Raw genomic sequence first — 21521 nt, forward strand, 5'->3', positions numbered from 1 at the left:
TCCTTTCACTATCTGGAACCAGTCTGTTGCTCCACATCCAGTTCTAACTGTTGCTTCTTGACCTGCATACAGATCTCTCAGGAGTCAGGTCAGGTGGTCTGGTATTCCCATCTCTTGAAGAAATTCCCACAGCGCCTGACTTACTTACACCCATGTGGCAGAAGTGACAATGGGCCAGTTCAGTACCCAATCTTTAAGAAGATCTAAGAGTTTGTGCATTCTCAGAATTCCTGAACATCTCGGAAAGCAGTCTGGCTACCTTGCTGGTAAGATTATGTAGAGAGACCTGCATATAGGAGATAAAGGACCTCCAAACTAATGGAGTAAAACAAAGGAATTTAGCTGAGAGTAGCAAGGTCCCCTCCACACAACCCCAGCCTAGTCACTTTAGTCCGTCAGCCCTAGCTCTTGGAGCTATTCTAGCTGAGGCGCTAGATAAATGAGTAGAAACGTTATCTCAGACTTTCCAACCCCAGAAACATCATTTGGAGCAGGAATTATTACCACTGTGCCTTATCTGAATCAAAGTCACGGAATCATGATAACAAGACTAAAACAGGTGGGAGTTTTCGCTCTGAGGTAATCTGTAACACAGTTCCATAACTGAAACTCCACTTTTTCTGGCCATACACGATGTAATCTTAACAAAATTCCACATTCTGCTTTTTAATAACGTACATCAATTCTAACTCCTGTACTCAAAGCCCTCCAATAATTTCCCATTCTCCTAGGAGTGAAAATTCACACTCCCTTTCTCCTGGTTATTCCTGATATATTTCCCCACTCAATTTTTACTGTCTTAAGACTTAACCTCTTCTAAAATACTATGCAATTTGTTTCATTATATAAACTCATTTTCTACTTATTCTCCTGGAATACAAGCTCCATGAGGGCAGATTTTTTGCTTATGCTCATCAGTAATGAACAAGTACCTAAGAGGTACCAAATGAATACTGATTGGATAGAGAAATCTCCTCTGTTGGGGAGGAGCTACTCCTATATTAGCTGCTTCTCTAACTATACATCTATAACTGGCAGCTAATATTATACATAACGCCAATTATTACACTTATTTGTAAACAAATATATCTTATAAGAGAATATAAGTTATTCTTCACAACAAATGCTGAGTTAAAAATGTTTAATACTTTATTCGTAAACCATAACGTTTTCTCACTTATTTTTTAATTAGATGACTCACTTAAAACAGCAATCACGTCTCAGGTGCAATTAACTACAGGGTCCTTAAAATACTTCGTTATTAATAAAACTAATTGCATGCTCTCATTAATGTATACACAAATGGATTTAAATTCCAGGATGAATATTTTAACTGCCGTAAGTAGGTAATGTTTTACTTGAATTTTGGATGCCAGATAATAAAATACTGAAACTTACCAGGGAGTGACAAATTTCCACATTCACTACCAGTTTCTCTAGACTGGCTATGCCTTTCATTCTGGGGTTCCAAAATGTCTCTGTACTTCGAGACCATAAGAACAGAGATAAAGTATACAACTGCCAAGGCTAAAAATTGTGCTTGTTTGCTATCCTCCTGGGGAGAAAATAAAAGGAGTTAACCATGCCACTACTAAGTAACATGTTCGAATCTTATTTTACAAGACAACATTCAAATACAAAACACATTCACGAATCTTTCGATATACATAGAAAATAGTAATGAATTCACCTGAGCAAAAATTGAACAAAGACTCTTGAAAAAATGCCTGTATATGTTAGTTTTATGCTTGTGAAACAGGAGAGAAATGCTGGCTCATTTTTTTTACATTAAGTAACTCAATCTGAAGAGATATGTCCTAATATACTTTATAAGATTAATCAAATAGCAACTATAATTATATATGAACCATTATTTTTACTTCCAACCATAAGAATTAAATTATGTTTTAAGAAAATCAGAATAACAATTTTCCTAAAAGACAAATGTTTGAGATTATTAAAAGTGAGGTTATCAGAGACAGAACTAGATGCTAAAGAACTTTTCAAGAGTATTTCAAAGGAATATAGACAACCAAGTGACTAGGACTTAATATAGTGTCTGGAGAAAGAAAAGAACAAACCAGGCTGATCTCTAAAGAGGTTCAGGCTTCATCTCAGCTCTACAGATCACCTATACATATCAATGACCGCTTCACCTAATAAAATTCCCCATTTTCAAAGGAACATTGCACACATCACGAATTTTGATAAGTTTTCAAAATACATTTGAATCTAAAGGAAAAAGTCAAAATTTGTCCATCAAATTCTGAAACTCAAGTAGCAGATAAATTTAGGATAAACAAAACAAAGAACATGGTTGCCTAGGAGATAAATAAATGGAAACAACTGGTACAAATAACGCTTTAAAGTTACCAATTAATGATTATCAAAAGTTTTGGACACAATTTCAGAGAAAAATTAAATTTCAGAGTCTACTGAACATATCCACTTAACAGGATTATTAGATGTATTTATAATCTGACAAGAATCTTTGGTAGTTTTTAGGTTCATCTGTAACACCTTATTAGTCTTGATGGAAAAGATATGTTCATTTTTCCTTTCTTAATGTACCCTTTTCTCCAGAAACTCCTATGTTCTTCTGCCACATAATCCTACCATCTATTACAATAACTGCTACCAATGGTAACAACATTAACAATGTAGGCAAATAACTTGCTTGGGCTTCTTAATGTTTTATAAATTATTTCTACCTATCTAAATGTTCAAGCTGGTTTTAAAAAAGGCAGAGGAACCAGAGATCAAATTGCCAACATCCGCTGGATGATCGAAAAAGCAAGAGAGTTCCAGAAAAACATCTATTTCTGCTTTATTGACTATGCCAAAGCCTTTGACTGTGTGGATCACAATAAACTGTGGAAAATTCTGAAAGAGATGGGAATACCAGACCACCTGACCTGCCTCTTGAGAAATCTGTATGCAGGTCAGGAAGCAACAGTTAGAACTGGACATGGAACAAAAGACTGGTTCCAAATAGGAAAAGCAGTATGTCAAGACTGTATATTGTCATCCTGCTTATTTAACTTATATGCAGAGTACATCATGAGAAACGCTTGGCTGTAGGAAGCACAAGCTGGAATCAAAATTGCCGGGAGAAACATTAATAACCTCAGATATGCAGATGACACCACCCTTATGGCAGAAAGTGAAGAGGAACTAAAAAGCCCCTTGATGAAAGTGAAAGAGGAGAGTGAAAAAGTTGGCTTAAAGCTCAGCATTCAGAAAACGAAGATCATGGCATCTGATCCCATCACTTCATGGCAAATAGATGGGGAAACAGTGGAAACAGTGTCAGACTTTATTTTTTTGGGCTCCAAAATCACTGCAGATGGTGATTGCAGCCATGAAATTAAGACGCTTACTCCTTGGAAGGAAAGTTATGACCAACCTAGATAGCATATTGAAAAGCAGAAACATTACTTTTTCAACAAAGATCTGTCTAGTCTAGGCTATGGTTTTTCTAGTGGTCATGTATGGATGTGAGAGTTGGACTGTGAAGAAAGCTGAGCGCCAAAGAATTGATGGTTTTGAACTGTGGTGTTGGAGAAGACTCCTGAGAGTCCCTTGGACTGCAAGGAGATCCAACCAGTCCATTCTAAAGGAGATCAGTCCTGGGTGTTCATTGGAAGGACTGATGATGCAAAGAGTTGACTCATTGGAAAAGACTCTGATGCTGGGAAGGATTGGGGGCAGGAGAAGGGGACAACAGAGGATGAGATGGCTGCATGGCATCACCAACTCAATGCACGTGAGTTTGCGTGAACTCTGGGAGCTGGTAATGGACAGGGTGGCCTGGCGTGCTGCGATTCATGGGGTCGCAAAGAGTTGGACATGACTGAGTGAATGAACTGAACTGAACTGAAATCTTTATTTAGCCCATTAGCATGTTCAGTGTTTAGTAACTACAGTATGAAGTATACAGGGTATGCCTGATTTATGCCCAAATAAGAAATATCGCATAGATCCTTATGTTTAAGACCTAGCTCCCGAAACAAATTTGTTTTCAACTGTAGCTGTCATTTATTAAATACATACTGTGAGTCAGGCACTGTGCTACAGTCATTAACCCACATACATAAAATGAGGCCTACAGAAGTTAAGTAATTTACCTAAGGGCACACAGTGAATGCAAAAGCAAATCTGAACTCAGATTAGAGTGATTAAAAACCGTAGCTCTTAACCTCTAGGTAATGATTTATTTATATCCCTAATCTTAGGTAATTTCCTTTTTCTTCAAAGTTTGCTTATGCTAGAATAGGCTCTGGATGTAGCCTGGGAAATAAGCTCTTTTCTCTTTTCTAAAAGTCCTATAAGGTGACTATATCACTTTTCTAATTACCAAAAAAATTAAAGTTATTTGTTACTTTCAGAAATGACATGGTAGACATGGGAGACGCTCTAATTCTCTGTCCAAATATTGTGATATAATAAGAGGCAGAGTAACGTGTATTGATTTCATTTTAAATGCTATAGGAAAGTCATCAGAAAAATTTTAATGCCAGACTTACTTCACTTATTGTAGATTTTTAAACTTCATTTTAGGAAATACAAAGTTATAGGGCAATAGACTCAACAACTACTCCAAGAGAATGGGGAGAGAAGGAAGCAGCAATATTTGGTTCCACAGTAGACCACAGGCAGTGGGTTTCGAAAAACACAAAGGTGATGCTTTGTTAATAAAAGGAATAATACAGTTACCAAAAAGCAAAAACCTGAGATCCAGAGAGGGAGCATAATTAAGTACATACAGATGTTAGTTAAGATGAAAATTTGAAGTATGGTTAACATGACAATTTCAAGAATCAGATTCCTTAGGCCCTTACTCAACTTTTACCTATCACTATTTGTGGTTTTAAGCAGATAATTTAAGCTAATACTGCTATCTTTCTCATACAAGTATTGTGTGAATTAAAGGAGATAATATATTATCAATCATCCAGTCCTATGCTTAATATGAAATAAGTGTTTAAGACTATTAGCTATAGCTAATAACAACTACTACTAACAAATTGCATACTTCATGAAGAATCAGGAGTACACTAAAACAGAGAAAGGAAAATTAAAACTGAAGTTATAAAGTTTATTTTTAAAAAACTTATGTGTAGTATAGAGCAGCCTAGTACTCAACACACAGTAACAGTTCAGTGAATGTTAACGATAATACTCCAAATCCAAGTGAGTAGGATCACAAATGATTTTAATTTTCATGTTTATGCTTTTTTATACAACATTACAATTTCTACATGAAATTCTGCCATATTATGTATCAAAATTAGCTAAAACAAACCTATCTTTCACCTTTAAAATACTTAAAAAATACCATAAACAACATTTCGTCATGTACTTTTTTTATTTTTTAATTTATTTATTTTTAAATATAAATTTATTCATTTTAATTGGAGGCTAATTACTTTACAATATTGTAGTGGTTTTTCCATATATCGTCTGAACTTTATATCATATAAAACTTTCAAAGCACAGGTTCTGGTGTTTGACTGATGAGTTTGAATCCTATCATTTTCTAGCTCCATTAGCTTAACAAATGACATGAACTCTCTGTGCTTCAAATTCCTCATTTATAAAACTGGAATTACAATGTACACAACTCAAGAAGTTGTTGGAATTAACGATAATACATAAAGCACTTACATTACTTACTATCTAATAATGTATTGTTATCAGTAGCAACACTCTGATATATTAGCTCCATGTATATAAACAATACCTTCTAAGATTCGAAAATCATTGTCAAGACAACTGGTATCTGAGTCTTATTTCTACTTGATGATTTTATATCACAAAAAGTGTTCACTCTCAATACTGTGGGCCTAGGAGGAAATATGTATCAGCTAAGAGAATATGTGAAAGAAATACTGTAACTTACTATGTCTCTGAAGACAACTGCCCGAAGTCGATTGATATCCATGTCTTGTAAGAGCCTGTCAAAATCTCTCACTGGAGATATACCACCAGTTACAAGGTCCACTGGACTCTATTTAAGACAAAACATATAAACATACATTGCACAGACATTCTAAAAAATAACACACTATTCCATGGGCCCCAGCTTGTTTTCCTCCTCCTCCTCGCTTCTGTTTTTGGGTGCCAGGACAGAGGTGGGGGGTATAGAAGGGAGCCAACAAGCACGTGAAATGCAAACTGACGTGTCTGGAGGGAAAGTATCGTGCACACAAGGAGAGTAAACGTTTGGAAAAGCAGACAAGATGAAGTATAAGCAAATCTTTACTGTATACTCAAACACAAATATTTGAAGGTTATGTCCACAGACTAAAATAACTATTTTAGGACTTCTGTCAGATTTATTTAACTTTATGTTGAAATGAACAAATAAATTTAAGATCTTAACTGTAAAATAAGAGAATGCTTTCTTATTTAATTAATTATTCCGCAGGCTTACCTTCGCAGCAGATTTCCCAGTGGGAATCAGGCTGTGTGCCATTTTCTGGCTTTTTCCTGTTTCGCCTTTACTTCTCAGCTGTGACTGCTGCTGACACTCTAAGCAATTCCTTACTGCCACTGCACACACTGCAATTTATTTTAAGAAAAAACTGTATTTAAGATTATGGGACTGACAAAACCCACCTAAATAAGTTGCATAAGATTTTATTTGAAACAGATCACCTTCAGCAAATTCCTAAAATATCCCTGGGCTTTATCACCCACTGTTTGTTTGCTGACTCTGGTAGCCAATCTATAGGGCCCACTGCTAAAAGAGAATCAGTTCAAGAACCTTAAGAAACACTAGACTGTTTCTTAGATCTCACATAAGTTACCTGAAATAATCTTTTACGGAGGAAAAGATAGGGAAGAAAAAATTTCAAAAGTGAAGGAAAACAAAGTAAATCACATTGCCATCAACTAGTCCTTCTATTATCTTCACTAAAGTACAATAGTTAAACTAGAAACCTGCACGTTTTTCTTAAAATTTTTAGGATTACAGCATGATAGTAACAGGTACTGATAGAGGGTATAGCATTAAAGGGAATATTTATTTATAAGGTCTATCTTTTACTGGCTTTCATTAAAACAGTTCAAAAGGTAGGGGACAAAAAGGAGATTGTGATTAATATACAATCCAAAATTACCTCTCTAAACTTCTCACTTATCAGGCAGTTAACTCAAGTTATTCAGATATTAACTGTGAATTTTAAAGAATTAGGTAATACACAATTGTCTATGAATTGATTCATAGCATGTAATCATCTCCAATCCCAGCCAAATTGGTAGCCCTAAAAGTATTTGTCTCCACAAGAATGGGAGAGCAAATTAGGAACAAAATAGCAAACGTAAGTGATAACTTCAAGTACCAGCTGACTCTCATACAGCTACTACACACGGAATTGAAAAAGGAGAATATTCAGAAAGGTGCCCAAAGAGAGCCACAGAATTGGAAAAAGAGAAGGAACACAGTGAAGAGGGAGGGAGAGAGAACATGGAATACACCTCTGTGCAGTCTGGGGTCAGGCCCAGCAAAAAACGTTCCAACTACTTTTGTCAGAGGTTGTACAGCATCAAGTTTGGTTCTGCGTTACAAAGCTAAAAACCACATTTGAGTGCCTAGTGTCAGTCAGTCTCAGCGGCACAGTTTACTCTTACTGTTGCCATCTGACCTCCTCACTTCCAACTTCACAAACACAGGGGTGAGGCGACCAGGGATCAAAACATCTGGACTGCTGTGACCAAGCTCACCAGGTTCTATTAAGTGGTCCTGAACAAGGAGAACATGTGGTGCTGGAGTACACTGAATTATTTCTTTATTTTCTTCTATAGTTATGAAAACAGAGGAAGACAGAGTATTCTCCTAGTTTCTGAATTTAATACTTCTTGAGTATAGAGAAGCATTGCTAGTGTAGGCTTCTACTTTAGATTCTATAAGTGTACTCTTTTCAGGAAGTGGAGAGGCTTAAAAAATGGCATATACAAAGTAATGGGTTCTAAATATTGTAATTATATTATTGATATAAAGTTTAATGGTGTATCCTATAACAGAAAGAACAGCAATACTAGTAAAACTATATTCAAATTCCTACTCTGCCAATTTAGAGCTTCTGAATTTTCATTAAGTTAACTAACTTCTTTTATCTCAAATTTCCTCATGAATAAAAGAAAATACAAATGAATGAATGGGAGAAAACGACTGCTGACTCAATGTGAAAATCAGAAATGACACATAACAATAGTAAATGATAGCTTTTGTTTTGTCATGCTTACCATCTGACTCTTAACTAAGATTTTAAAACAACTCCCTAAAAATAGTATACCAAGTTCTTTAGAGTATCCTGAGTTTAAAAGTACTTTGAATGGTATTTTGAGTGAAAATAATCATTGTACAAAAAAAATCTAAGTACGTCTGAATATCTAAGTGTAGATGTTGTTGCTAAATATGGGAAAATATTTTATTAACTAATTAGACTTTCCACTTTTGATATTATATTTTCATAGGTACCTTATTTCTAATCTGTCTTCACATGGCCATGGTTCCTAAAGATTTTGCTTTCATTTCTTAGTCCCCTTTTCTCCACCTGCTGCTGCTGCTGCTGCTGCTAAGTCTCTTCAGTCGTGTCCAACTCTGTGCGACCCCATAGACGGCAGCCCACCAGGCTCCCCCGACCCTGGGATTCTCCAGGCAAGAACACTGGAGTGGGTTGCCATTTCCTTCTCCAATGCAGGAAAGTGAAAAGTGAAAGTGAAGTCGCTCAGTCGTGTCTGACTCTTAGAGACCCCACAGACTGCAGCCTACCAGGCTCCTGCATCCATGGGATTTTCCAGGCAAGAGTACTAGAGTGGGATGCCATTGCCTTCTCCGTCTCCACCTACTTCTCTCCATTTAATAAGCAAATAAATCATCAACAAAGTCTCAGTATTTACAACTAGATACAGGAAACATTCTGCATAGAGAAAAATAATTTTTCTTCACCTAAGGAATTTCAGATATCACTTAAAAACTCAAGGAAGAACTGCCTCCAGGAGAAGAGCAGATTTTACCACAACTTATTTTATCACAACTTATTTGGATTAATGGCTACACTTGAACGATGCTAGTTTAGAACCTTGCTACCGAAGTGTGTTTCTAAGAGAAGCAGCATCAACACTACCTGAGAATTACTAGAAGGACAATTTTAGGCCTCATCTCAGACCTATATAAGCTAATCAGCATTTTAACAATATCGTCTGGTGATCCATGTGTACAAATCACATCAAAATTTGAGAAGCACTACTTCAAAGCAAAAGGCGACTGGGGGTTGCAGGGAGTAATGCTGACCAGAATCAACTTTGTAGAATTTTCAAAACATATCCTCCTCCTCGATCCACCCTTATAAGTACTACTATAGCCAATGCATACACAGTCCTTTACTCTTTGGAAAGTAAAAAGTATCATAAGACAAATTGCCTAGCACATATTTTCCCACCAACAGGGGAAAGAAAATATTCAACTTAATATGTCTGTATTAATGAAAATTTAAGTAAATTCCTAAGTAATGGGGTTTAACAGCTCACCTAGTCGGAGACTCTGACGCAAAATTCCTCCAGATGACATATTTTTTTCAGCTTCAATTTCAGTGAAGCCAAGAGAACTTGCAAATATAAGTACATCCACAAGGCTAATTAATCTCTGCAAAAATGTCACTGAGGCTTCTATTGAAAGCCCTTGAGTAGGTTCAATATTCTCCAGCTCATGCTGTAAGGAATAAATTTTGACATTTATATATATATTCTGATAAAAATCCAATTTTATGAGATACATTTCCCAAATTTCTAAATTTTATAAAAAGTTTGGCTTTTATAAATCTAGTTCAACAGAGGAATTTCCTTATCATTTCCTCTAAAAAAAAAAAAAAAAAAAAAAGCACACATACAGGTGAAACACTGTCGGTCATATTCCTCACTACTAATTCATCCCTGATAATTAAACATTCTTTAGTGCCATCATTCCTGGGACAGAGTCTGAGGTCCTTTCAAGTAATTATAACAGATTCTGCTGTTTTTGAATTACAGAACCTATGATGTACAGTAACCACCAAATTTAAGTTTTAATCAATATGAACATACAAATCATGTTTTCACACCAATTCTACATAGTAAAGTCCTTACTGTAGCCGATGTAGCAGCTGAAAGCAATGGCAGTATACCCCCACAAGCCATGACCATATTGTCCATCACTTGAGAGATGAGATGAATTGTGTTGTGTACAAAGATGACATTATCACTGCTATTCACGAAGTCCATAACTGTCTTTGTTGAATGGCTGTCCAAAGATAAATGATGTTTACTCATAATGCTAAAGAAAGGAAATCACATTTGCCTACTTGAGGGAAGGGAGGATAAGAGGGTGCTTTTTTTGCCTCATCTCGAAAGCTGAGGAAATATAATGATGCAGCAGGCATTTTGGGGGGTGTATACTTCCTCAGAATATGTAGACCATTCCATATCAATGGTTACTATCTGTGCTGTTTTTCAGTTCTGAACAATAAATACTATTGATCTCACACTTAATATAAAAGTTGAACTAAATTACCCTAAATTAGGAGCAAAATTTGAAGCAACAAAAACTAAGAGGTAAATGGGGCTACATGTGCTATTAAAAATGAATTTTCTAGTAACATTTTCTTAGATAATGCCATGGAATGTTTTTAAACAGAGTAAGAGTAGAATACAACTAACAATAAACAAATTAGGCACTTTTAAAAATCATAAGTCACACAATGGAGGATAATCTAAAATACACAGACTTTTTATAGTAAAAACACATTGGAAAATTAGATATTTTATCTAAATCCTATTTTTTTACTTCTTCTAGAAATAAATGCATTTGGTAGACCTACATTCAGGCAAATTATATGATATAAAATATGTCACAGAAAATCATCAGCAAATATTTTGAAAGAAAAATCTCTGATTTTCAAGTTTTTGTACTCTAATACAATACCTCACTTTTGTAAGAGAATAAACATTAATTCAATAAAACCCTACCATAGAAATAATTTATATCCTACTTTTGAACCAAATGACTACAGTTAACTACAGAATGTTAACTAAATAAATTTCTTTGAAAACAAAGACTAAAATTTATATACATCTTCTATAATAAATAAATGGACAAACCTTCTCCACATCTGTATGTCTGTTTCTATTGAAAATAATAGGTCAGTGAGCAAACGTTGATGCATTTGAGACCATCTGAACTCAGGAATACGGAACATAGACCTGGAATCCCTCCTCTGTCCGTTAACTGTGTCGGCTGTTCCTTGCCCAGGCTGCTCCTGTTGCCTTGACATCTAATAGAGAAAGTTAAAAAGAGTAATAAAGTAAGTTCAACTGCAAAAGAAGGCATTAACATCTAATACAGTCTATGCAATTCATCTAACAAATACTCACATTTCAAGACACTAAGAAACCAAATCAGAGAAAAATTATTAATGAATAATAACAATGATACATTTAAAGCAAAGTTACAAAAAATGCTAAACCAGCACAATTCAGCAGTAACTGGCCTGGAACCATGTTAGTGTTATCACCAGTTAATACAGCATTTTATACATGAATCAAGAAGTTTTGGATTTTCAGTATTGACATAAAAGAAAGGCTGCATCTAGATTATAAATTAGCTAGAATTAAGAAAAAACAAAAATAAAGACAAAAGAATGAAGACCAAACCAATAAAAAAGGAAGAAGAAGAGCAGTAAGAGTTGAATCAAGTGGGAAATGACAACATGGAACCTCAGTGGTTCATGGATCCCTCTGAGATACTGGTCAAGAAGAAAGCTATGCCTCTAAATCTCACAAAGGCTCCTGCCGCTCACAAACAGACCTCATGGAACAATTTTATACTGCATATTTTGTACATAAAATTATACAAAGCAGGTGGTTCTGCAGGAAGGTAGCAGAAAAACTAATGTCGTAACTACGACTGGGGTCATCAAATAAAGGGTAAAAGGAAAGTATTTCCAATGTTTGCTTTATAAAAGCTAAAAATAGGCTAACAGTGAAACCTGAAAGTAGTAACTTTTAATGATACTGTAGTGAAACTAACAATAAAAGCTGCCATTTAACAAACTTACACTAAAAATCAAACCCTGCTAAAGATAAGAAATAAAATCTTCATACTCACCACATTTATGTAATCGCAAACAGCTTATCAACCAACTTTAAAACAAAATAAAATGTAAGTATATACACTTGTTCTATTTCAACTCAATGCAAATACAGTTCAAGGAAATAATAAATATAATCACCTCAAGCGCAGGTTGAGGAGGCTGGGACACTTCCATGTTTGTATTGGCTTTCAATTCCAGTCTCTCAGTATCTGTGGCAACACTGGAAACATCCAACTTAGCAATCTTATGCTCAGAAGTAGTAGGAGACTCAAAGATATTCCCATGAGAATCACTATTTAGTTTGGTTTCTCCAGTGGAGTTAGTCTTCTCCCGTTCCTCCAGCGTATGAGCAATGTCCGGATGTACAGCTGCTTGGGAAGCAGTCACATCTGCTGGGGTAACTGAAGTCCCTGGTGCTGTCATAGGCAAGATTCCAGAATCTTCAGGATCTTGAGTTTCACTGTCAGTCTGTTTCTTACTTACAGCCTCTTCCTCTTGAAATATTAATTTATGGTCATTACTAAACACATCCCCTCTCTCACTGGCTTCAGAAGCACCTGGAGACAAACTATTGTCTTGGGGCTCTGTGGGGAGACTGGCTTCCTCAATAGGACTACATTCTACCTTCAGTTCTACATAATCATCATCATCTTCCTCTACTATAGACTTTTCTAATAATTCTGGCACCTCTGAAGCATCTTCTTCTGAAGGAGAACTGATGGAAGCAGTTACCTCATTGACAGTCACTGTATCTTTGCCGGTTGTGAAAGAATCAGAGGAAATGGTTGCAGCTTCTGTTATGTCAGAAGACCCGTCTAAATTATCTGCATTAACTGTTTCATTTATCAGTGTTTCTTCTAAAGGGACTTCATCCAGTAACTCCTCATTTTCTGGCCCAGTTGTCCTTTCTTCATCAGATGTAGCAGGAATTTGCAGTTCAGTGTTGGATGCAGTTTCTACTGAACTTGTCTGTCCAATACTTGACTTTTCATCACTATTTCTAGTGATATCAGAAGACACAGGAGAATCCTTTGTATCTGATTGTTGGGATCCTACAGAAACATTAACCTCCCTGCTAATGCCAGAGACTGCTTGAACTGGACTTGAAGAACAATGCCCTGTTTCTTCATCAACTTTTCCCTGGTGTTCCCTTAATATACTGGCAAGGTTTTCTTTGTGTATTTCAAAAGTGACCTAGAGGAAAAATATACAAGGAGTCAAAATACACACAAAAAATAAATGAACAGAGCAAACAAAACATAAAATTTAAATGTTCAATTTTTCCAACACATGGTTTATATGATGCAAGAGATAATTTTCCTATAATATCAAATGATAAATAAAAGGTAACAACCACAAAAATCTAAATCATCAAAAAAATTACAGCTAATCAATGCTAACAGGTAGCATGGCATCAATCAATAACAAGAACACAGTTATTTAGATTATATTTTTAAGACATATGTATAGGAAAACAGTACATTATTCTACTAACCTGTATAACTTGTACCAGGATCTAAGTATGAACCATTACAAAGTGCTCTGTGCACTATGTAATATATTGTTTAAGAAGCAATGAAAACACATTTTCCCATGATTTATTCTCAGCAGAGATCAAAAACATCAGTTATGTTCACTTCATATATGATGCAAATTATATACTTAAATATTATATATATTATATATTATAGCTCTCTCTGCATTTATTTAGCTATGAAAACAACTTCATACTAAGGTAAAGAATATAAATTTTTAGCAATGAAATAAAAAGATCCAACCATTCCCCAAAGGTCAAACATAATTTTCGAAGCTGAACTGATCACAAATGGTCTGAAAGTTCCAGTTAATTCACCCATGCAATTCATCCATCCACTTGTAGAGCTGTACATAAGCGATTACTATATACTCAACCCTGTGAACATACCCATATCATGCTTATTAGCATTTTGCCCAACTAAATGGAAGAATTTCAAGGTTTAAGTATAAAAGAGAGCGCTGTGATTTTAATGTCAAAGGTTTATGATGTTATTTCATCACATGTTATTACACTATAGCCACCACTGGAATCTTCCCTGGTTGCTCAGAGGGTAAAGCTTCTGCCCACAATGCAGGAGACCTGGGTTCGATCCCTGGGTCGGGAAGATCCCCTGGAGAAGGAAACAGCAACCCACTCCAGTACTCTTGCCTGGAAAATCCCATGGACGGAGAAGTCTGGTAGGCTACAGTCCATGCCGTCGCAAAGAGTCGGACATGACTAAGCGACTTCACTTTCACAGCCACCATTATGTGACTGTCACTAGCACGTTTCAATGTGAACATCACCCAAAAAAGTAAATATAATACATGCAGAAGGTTTAGGCATAATTAGAGTTTATCAATGCTAGAAGTGTTTATGTAACCTATATTATTATAATAAGCATAGTAAATTGAACCTTGTAGTCAACAAACCTTTATTGAGCCCTAGTACGGGAGGATGATGGTAGATAAAAAAGAAGAAAAGATGATTTTTCATGCCCAAAGATTCACAGGCCTTTCTGAAGGCCTGTGAATGCAAGTATGTATGCAGGCAGATATAATACAAACAAAACTATAAATAATGCACAATGTACACAGTTCCTTCTACAGCTGTTAACTGGCCTTTATGTATGACAAGTACAGTACAGTCTTGCCATAATGGAGTATAGTGAAAGTGTTAGTTGTCAGTCATATCCGACTCTTTGCGACCCCCACAGACTGTAGCCCATCAGGTTCCTCTGTCCATGGGATTCTCCAGGAAGGAATACTGGAGTGGGTTACCATGCCCTCCTTCAGGGAATCTTCCCAACTGAGGGATCAAACCTAGGTCTCCCCATAATGTGGTATACCTAAAAATAAAATGTTTAGGAAATAAATATTTTCCAATTTTGAATATGTGGGGAACTTTTTTGAGTATTTCAAAATGAAATGCTTATATTCAACACTAAAGAGTAAAATGGCATAATAACATTAAAAAATATCAATTTCTTCAATGCCCAGAAGGCTGATATCATCTTTGAACTAAGTTCTTTAATTGATGAATTCCTCATTTATTCATCCGAGAAAAATTTACTGAATTATCTACAGCACGCCAGACACTGTGTGGTGAACAATACAATGTTCATGGTGCCTATGTTTACTGGAATAGGTGAAAAATAAACACACAAACATATAAGATAATGTCAAGTAATAGTAAGACAATTTTAAGAAAAAAGCTGGGGGGTGCAGAATAACTGAAGAAGAAAATCTAGGTGGGAGGTATGCTTTACTAGGGAAACTGGGCAAGGTCTCTGGAGATGTTTGAACAGAGAAAGTGACAAAGAAAGTTACACGAATATCGAAAAAGTTTCAGGCTGAAGGAAAAACAAATGCAAAGGCCTTGGAGCCAAAGTAAGTTTGGTATGTTTCAGGAACAAGAAACCACCAGAGGACTGCAGACGATGAGGTGAGAGATGGAGCCAGTGCTTTACGGTTGCAGAGAACCATAAACTGTGTACCAGACTTTGAATTGTATTCTGCCATACATGCTATAATATCTGTCATGACATATTAATACATAATCATGTGTAACACAACAGTATTATAGAATGAGTTCAGTTTTGAATAATCATGGGTTTGACTTTACTCAAATTGAGGATTTTTAAAATTTTTATTATAAAATGTATCAATAAGTATGAATATATACAATCTACATGTACGGTTAAAGAGCAATTTTTTAGCCCCACGCAATTTTTATACCCATGGCAAGGAACAGAACATACCTTGCAATTCTACTATGCGCCCATCCTCAATTGTACTCTGAACCTCACCAACTCCCAACAAGAGGAAATCACCATCCTTGTATTTCTATTCATTGTTTCCTACTTTAATAGTTTACTACCTATATAGTAAACATACCTAGAATGTTTAGTTTGAGATACTAAGTAGAGCATAAACCTAGCCAACTAAAAGAAAGACCAACATTCCCAGAGTTAACTAAAGGCTCCCGGAAAAGAAAACCACACAGGACCTGTGTACCCAGCAGGTTCCGGCTTCTCTAAGAGGATACAGAAGACCATTTATGTCTATAGGCAAGGTCGTTAGGAAACACCGGGAAATACAAAGGATAAAAGATCTCTGAGGGCCAGTGGGGGCCAGGTAGTGGGTATTTAGCATAAATAAGGTCCAACAAAAACTCTTATATTTGCCAGTTCTCAGCTTACAATTCTACTCTCAGAGCAGAGCACAACAGATCCCATGTTTGAGGGGTGAAGTGAGAATCTTCAGGTGATGCAGGGAGCAGGACTAGAGAGAACAGCAACTATTCACCACACTGTCAAGACAAGCAGTCATAAGGACACGCACCCATCTCCTGTGGGAAATTTGTCCTCAGGCTTTAAAAAGATCTTACAAAGGCACCTGGCATTTCAGTAATAACAGCTCCCCCTATAACTGTATCTTAAGTCAAACTATTCCAGTTGAGATGGACTATCACAAGGCTACTACAATGCCGCCATCCTGCGACCTCCCTTTGCTGGAATCCTGGAGATCCCTTCATCTCTCTCCCGTTTCTTATATCCCGTATCTTCTTTGTTCTAGTCTCCCCTTTGGGTGCAGTATATCCTCCACTGTCCGCTTGAAATTTTTAAGACCAAAGGGTAAACTTCCTCTACCTTCACACTTGAAGGTCAGATAAAATCACAGGGTGGAAAAAATCTACCTTCAGAATATGGAAGTTATGTCTTGATTGTCTTCTTCTTTCTGTGTTTATTGTTGGGAAGTCTGAGAGGTATTTCTGATTTGTGAACCTTCATATGACTTATTTTTACTTACTTTGTTCTTTTTCGTGAAATTTTACAAAGTCTTCTCTTTGTTCCTAGTGCTTTGCAATTCCCACAACAATTCTTGGTACGGATCTATTTTGACCCATGGTGCTAAATACCCACTGGGCCCTTCCAACCTACTAATGAATATCCTTTGGTTCTGAGAATTTTTCTTGAATAACTTAGTTTATACCCCCGTCCCCTCTCTCTCCCCTGTTCTCACTCCCCGGGATTTCTGTTTTTTGACAATGCACTGATTGGTCTCCTACTCTTCTTACCACTTCTCGATTTTCCATCTGCTTTGTCTTTTGGTTCTATTATCTGGAAAGTGCCTCATCTACCCACTGAACACGTTTTCCACTTTTCCACACGTTTTCACTCTTATGTGACTCTGCATTAGTCACCTCACTTTTCTGCTGCTCATATTTTTCCTAAGAAAGGTAAATACAAACTTCATATTTTAAATTTCTCTGGTGTCAAAAGGGAAAGGAAAGTTCCTCTCTCCCCTGTGGTTTTTCCTATAGAAAACTTGAAGTTGGAAATATTTTCTCTGGTACGTGGAGATGTATTTAAACCTTTTTAAAAGATAATAAGCCTCTTGCTAGTTTTGTAACCCTAGGATGTCTTTCCTGAGGGCATTGGAGCCATTCCTTTCAAACACATCAAGCATGATGGTGCCCTGTCTCTATAAGAATTTAAGCCTATGTGCTTGCCTCCAAGATGTAACCTCCAGTTTGTCAAAAATACATAAGAATTTATTTTTTTTAATAAAAATAAGAAAATGTATGTAATGGATTATATCCAGCCATATAAAAGAATGAAATTTATTTTTTCCTTTGTAATCTCCTTGGTGGATTGCGTATGATATACACACATCATATTCTAATGTAATGCTTTTTTTTTTAGTAATAATAACGTTACATTCTTTTCCACAGGGAAGCCTGGCATGCTGCAGTCCATGGGGTCGCAAAGAGTCAGACATGACTTAGCAACTGAACAACAACAACAACAAATTCTTCTCTGCATTTTAAGGAGAGGATATTTTTGCACTGGCAAGAGGTTTTACTGTTAACTGCTTCCTTAACAGTACAGTAATAGTAACACATTATTAGCATGTACTCATTGAAAGATTAAATGAGTTTTTGTATGTAAAATGCTTAAAATGATACAATATACAAAATAAGCTATGTATGTGCTTAACATTATTACAACTATCATTAATTTTCAATAGGTGCTGTGGTGGTTCTTTGTCTATTATTAACATCAAACAGAATAGGATTCAGTTCTGGTTTCATGTCTTAGAATCTCTCCTCATTTGTCCGAGGATGTTAGCTGCTTTTCTTCCATCTTCTTTCTTCTCTTTATATCATCTGTTTTCTCTGAACTGCCTTTTACCTGCTTTGTTTCTATCTCCTGAGTGAGATGCTTTCCTTAACTTTCTTGTATAACTTGGTTCTTTCCTCATGATTAACACAAGGCGGGGCTAAAGGCCAAGAGGTTAAAAAGCTTTTTAACTTTTTACAAAGTACAGCGGGTAATCAACTTTTACCTCTACCACAGAATGATCTGGGCGGGGCCTAGGACAGGAAGGGACACAGACAACCCAAAGCCACACACTCGGGGTCCTGCCTGCAAGGTAATGGTCTGGTGTCTGTATTTTAGGAACCACGTGGGGCGCAGGGGATGGAAGTGTCACCTTTGAATTCAACACATAGTCTCTTAATCACCCTTCCCATTTGCTAATATAAAACAAGACCGGTGATCCTCTGTGTTACCCTCCCTAAAAGTCTCGAAGAATAGGTTGGGGTTGTTTTCCAATAGCATAGAGTAGGGGAAAGTATCAAGATGTCAAAATCAAAGTTCTACTTAATCTTTTTAATGGTTTTTGCTTGCAGCACTGCTGCTGCTAAGTCGCTTCAGTCCTGTCCGACTCTGTGCGACCCCAGAGACGGCAGCCCACAAGGCTCCCCTGTCCCTGGGATTCTCCAGGCAAGAACACTGGAGTGGGTTGCCATTTCCTTCTCCAACGCATGAAAGTGAAAAGTGAAAGTGAAGTCGCTCAGTCGTGTCCGACAGCACATACAAGCGGTAATCTTAAGCTTCAAACAGTTGAGGGAGCCAGTTCTGAGAAATGTGAGACTTTTTTTTTTTTTAATGAAAATGAAGTTGATTTTTGGCTTCCCCATACTAAGCTTATGACTTACTTACCCCAAACCTAAATTAATACAACTTACCCAGCTGATCCATAGACTCTAAACTTGACTGTTATTTACCGCACTCCTCTTCCCTCTATTCTGGGTATTTTTGTATTTTTGCAAAATCCTTTCATGGCATGTTTATGTTGAGTTTCAACACAAAATGCATTAAATGTTAGTGGTTTGACTTGCCAGCTTAACTCAACTAACAAACTGAGACACTGTATAGTAAGGATAAATTTTCACCCTACGTTAAGACCAACAGCTACACTCCTAAGGTGAGGAGGAACTGCTATCCCCTAGTTCAACTGCTACAAAAGAAACTTAACAGTAAAAAACCGCCATCCATTTCAAAACAAGTACGTGCCTATACTAAACAGCACCGTTTTGAAGAATAAATAAAACAGATTTGAGACTAAAAAGTTAGAACCTACATTACTTCCACAATAAAACTCATTCGGTATGTTAAAACAGTATGGAAAAATTTCAAATTGTTATGATTATACTTGTTCAATATATTTTTACAAAGAATGTTAGTCATCATCTTAAAATGGTATACAACAGGAATTTAATGGACATTTCAAGAACTTAATATCTGATCTATGTGATCACATCTAACTACTACTATATATATATATATATATATTTTTATTTGGTAATAGAATACAAATGGACTTCCCAGGTGGCACAGTAGTAAAGAATCCACCTGACAATGCAGGAGGCACAAGACATGGGTTTTCAATCCCTGGGTCAGGAAGATACCCTGGAGTAGGAAGTGGCAACCCGCTCCAGTACTCTTTCCTGGAGAATCCCATGGAAAGAGGAGCCTGGCGGGCTATAGGCCATGGGGTTGCAAAGAGTCAGACATGATTACGTGACTGAGCACACAGCAAATACAGCATAATAGGATAAAAACTTAATAGAAAAAAATAAATGAAAAAGAGTCCTGAAAAAAATCATTCACTTTTATGTTAATGCTTTTATTAAGATTACTAACATCGTAGTAACAGGGAAACAAAACTTTCATAATACCTGCAGCCCACTGCAGTGCTCTATGCAGCGACGTTCCTTGCAAGTTCATAAACAACTTGAAGAATTCCTCTTGGATTCCCATGTCCCCTTCAGGGCCAATAGAAGATACGTATTTTTGCTATCACAAACTCTCTCTTAAAGAGAGACTTTTCATGTTGCTCTGAACAGTATTCACTTAAGTTACAACTTCCCATGACTGTCTTTCAATCACTTGCTAAGATTCTGTTCATTCTAAAGGTAAAACACAATACGTATGTCTCTGTAATGTAGTTCTTTCTCACATTCTAACTGTATTCATGCTGAGGACAGAAACTTTGAACTGGCCATTTGAAAAGATAGGTTAACAAATAACATTTAGTATTAAATTTTCAAGCACAAGGAGATGGTTCCTATAATACACATTGCAATTGAACACAAAGTACAGTTTCATAAAGGTATACTTAATGTGCCACAGGAATGTATTTTCTTTTGTGATAAACAGATTTGTAGTCAAATCTGTTCTAAAACAGTGCTTTATCTTCCCTAAGCAAAGCAATTTGTTTATTCTTTTTTATTGCAAATATGAATATTAGAAACGCATTTTAAATTTTTGAAGTTGATTTTTAAACCTTTTAATTTACTCCAGTAGTTGAAAACCTAAATGGCAACTGAGTAATTATCACTGTTGTTATCTTTTTTGATACTGTTTTCCTAAAAGTATTTGTGACTGATAATTCCTAATTAATTACCAGATATTGTTCTAAATTACTTCACTAAAAGACTAGTCATTAATCTTCCCAATCATTTGATAGCTAATCTATAGCTGTTTGCCATGTTTGGAAATCACTACTGTAAGCTACTAGTTAAAGACACTCATGCTGCTGCTGCTAAGTCGCTTCAGTCATGTCCAAATCTGTGTGACCCCACACACAGCAGCCCACCAGGCTCCCCTGTCCCTGGGATCCAGGCAAAAACAGTGGAGTGGGTTGCCATTTCCTTCTCCAACGCATGAAAGTGAAATGTGAAAGGGAAGTCGCTCAGTTATGTCCGACTCTTCTTCTCTGAAATATACTCATGAGCTAATAACTATAATGTTTCTTTAGCCATTACTTTCAACTTAATAGACACTCAAATTTACTAATTAGGAGATAAAAGATGAATGCAATATATTAAGAGATCAGCATTACTAACCTATGTATTAAAAAATTTTACCTATAAAATTTAGGTTGTTTTAAACATTAACAATGTTTAGGAATTAGCTTTCCTTTTGTAAGCAAATTCATCCTTTTTATTGGATGTTATTTTCCTTTGGAATAACAGCTGTATATGATATGTTAACTTCTTAAGTTACCAACCTTTCCATA

General features: G+C 36.2%; 1 protein-coding gene across 5 annotated transcripts in view; it reads right to left on the reverse strand.

The window, feature by feature from the left end:
- Positions 1 to 21521, reverse strand: part of LRBA (LPS responsive beige-like anchor protein) — a 756962-nt gene that overhangs the window by 571410 nt on the left and 164031 nt on the right. For all 5 annotated transcript variants that reach the window (XM_027513423.1, XM_027513426.1, XM_027513425.1 and 2 more), the window contains exons 23-29: positions 12273 to 13328; positions 11143 to 11315; positions 10132 to 10285; positions 9538 to 9718; positions 6437 to 6564; positions 5903 to 6010; positions 1399 to 1555 (exon numbers count right to left, since the gene is read on the reverse strand). In XM_027513423.1, coding sequence (XP_027369224.1) covers positions 1399 to 1555; positions 5903 to 6010; positions 6437 to 6564; positions 9538 to 9718; positions 10132 to 10285; positions 11143 to 11315; positions 12273 to 13328 — 1957 coding nt within the window. The remainder of the gene's footprint in view (positions 1 to 1398; positions 1556 to 5902; positions 6011 to 6436; positions 6565 to 9537; positions 9719 to 10131; positions 10286 to 11142; positions 11316 to 12272; positions 13329 to 21521) is intronic.

Source organism: Bos indicus x Bos taurus, chromosome 17 (genome assembly GCF_003369695.1).
Source record: "Bos indicus x Bos taurus breed Angus x Brahman F1 hybrid chromosome 17, Bos_hybrid_MaternalHap_v2.0, whole genome shotgun sequence".
Taxonomy (NCBI): Eukaryota; Metazoa; Chordata; class Mammalia; order Artiodactyla; family Bovidae; genus Bos; species Bos indicus x Bos taurus.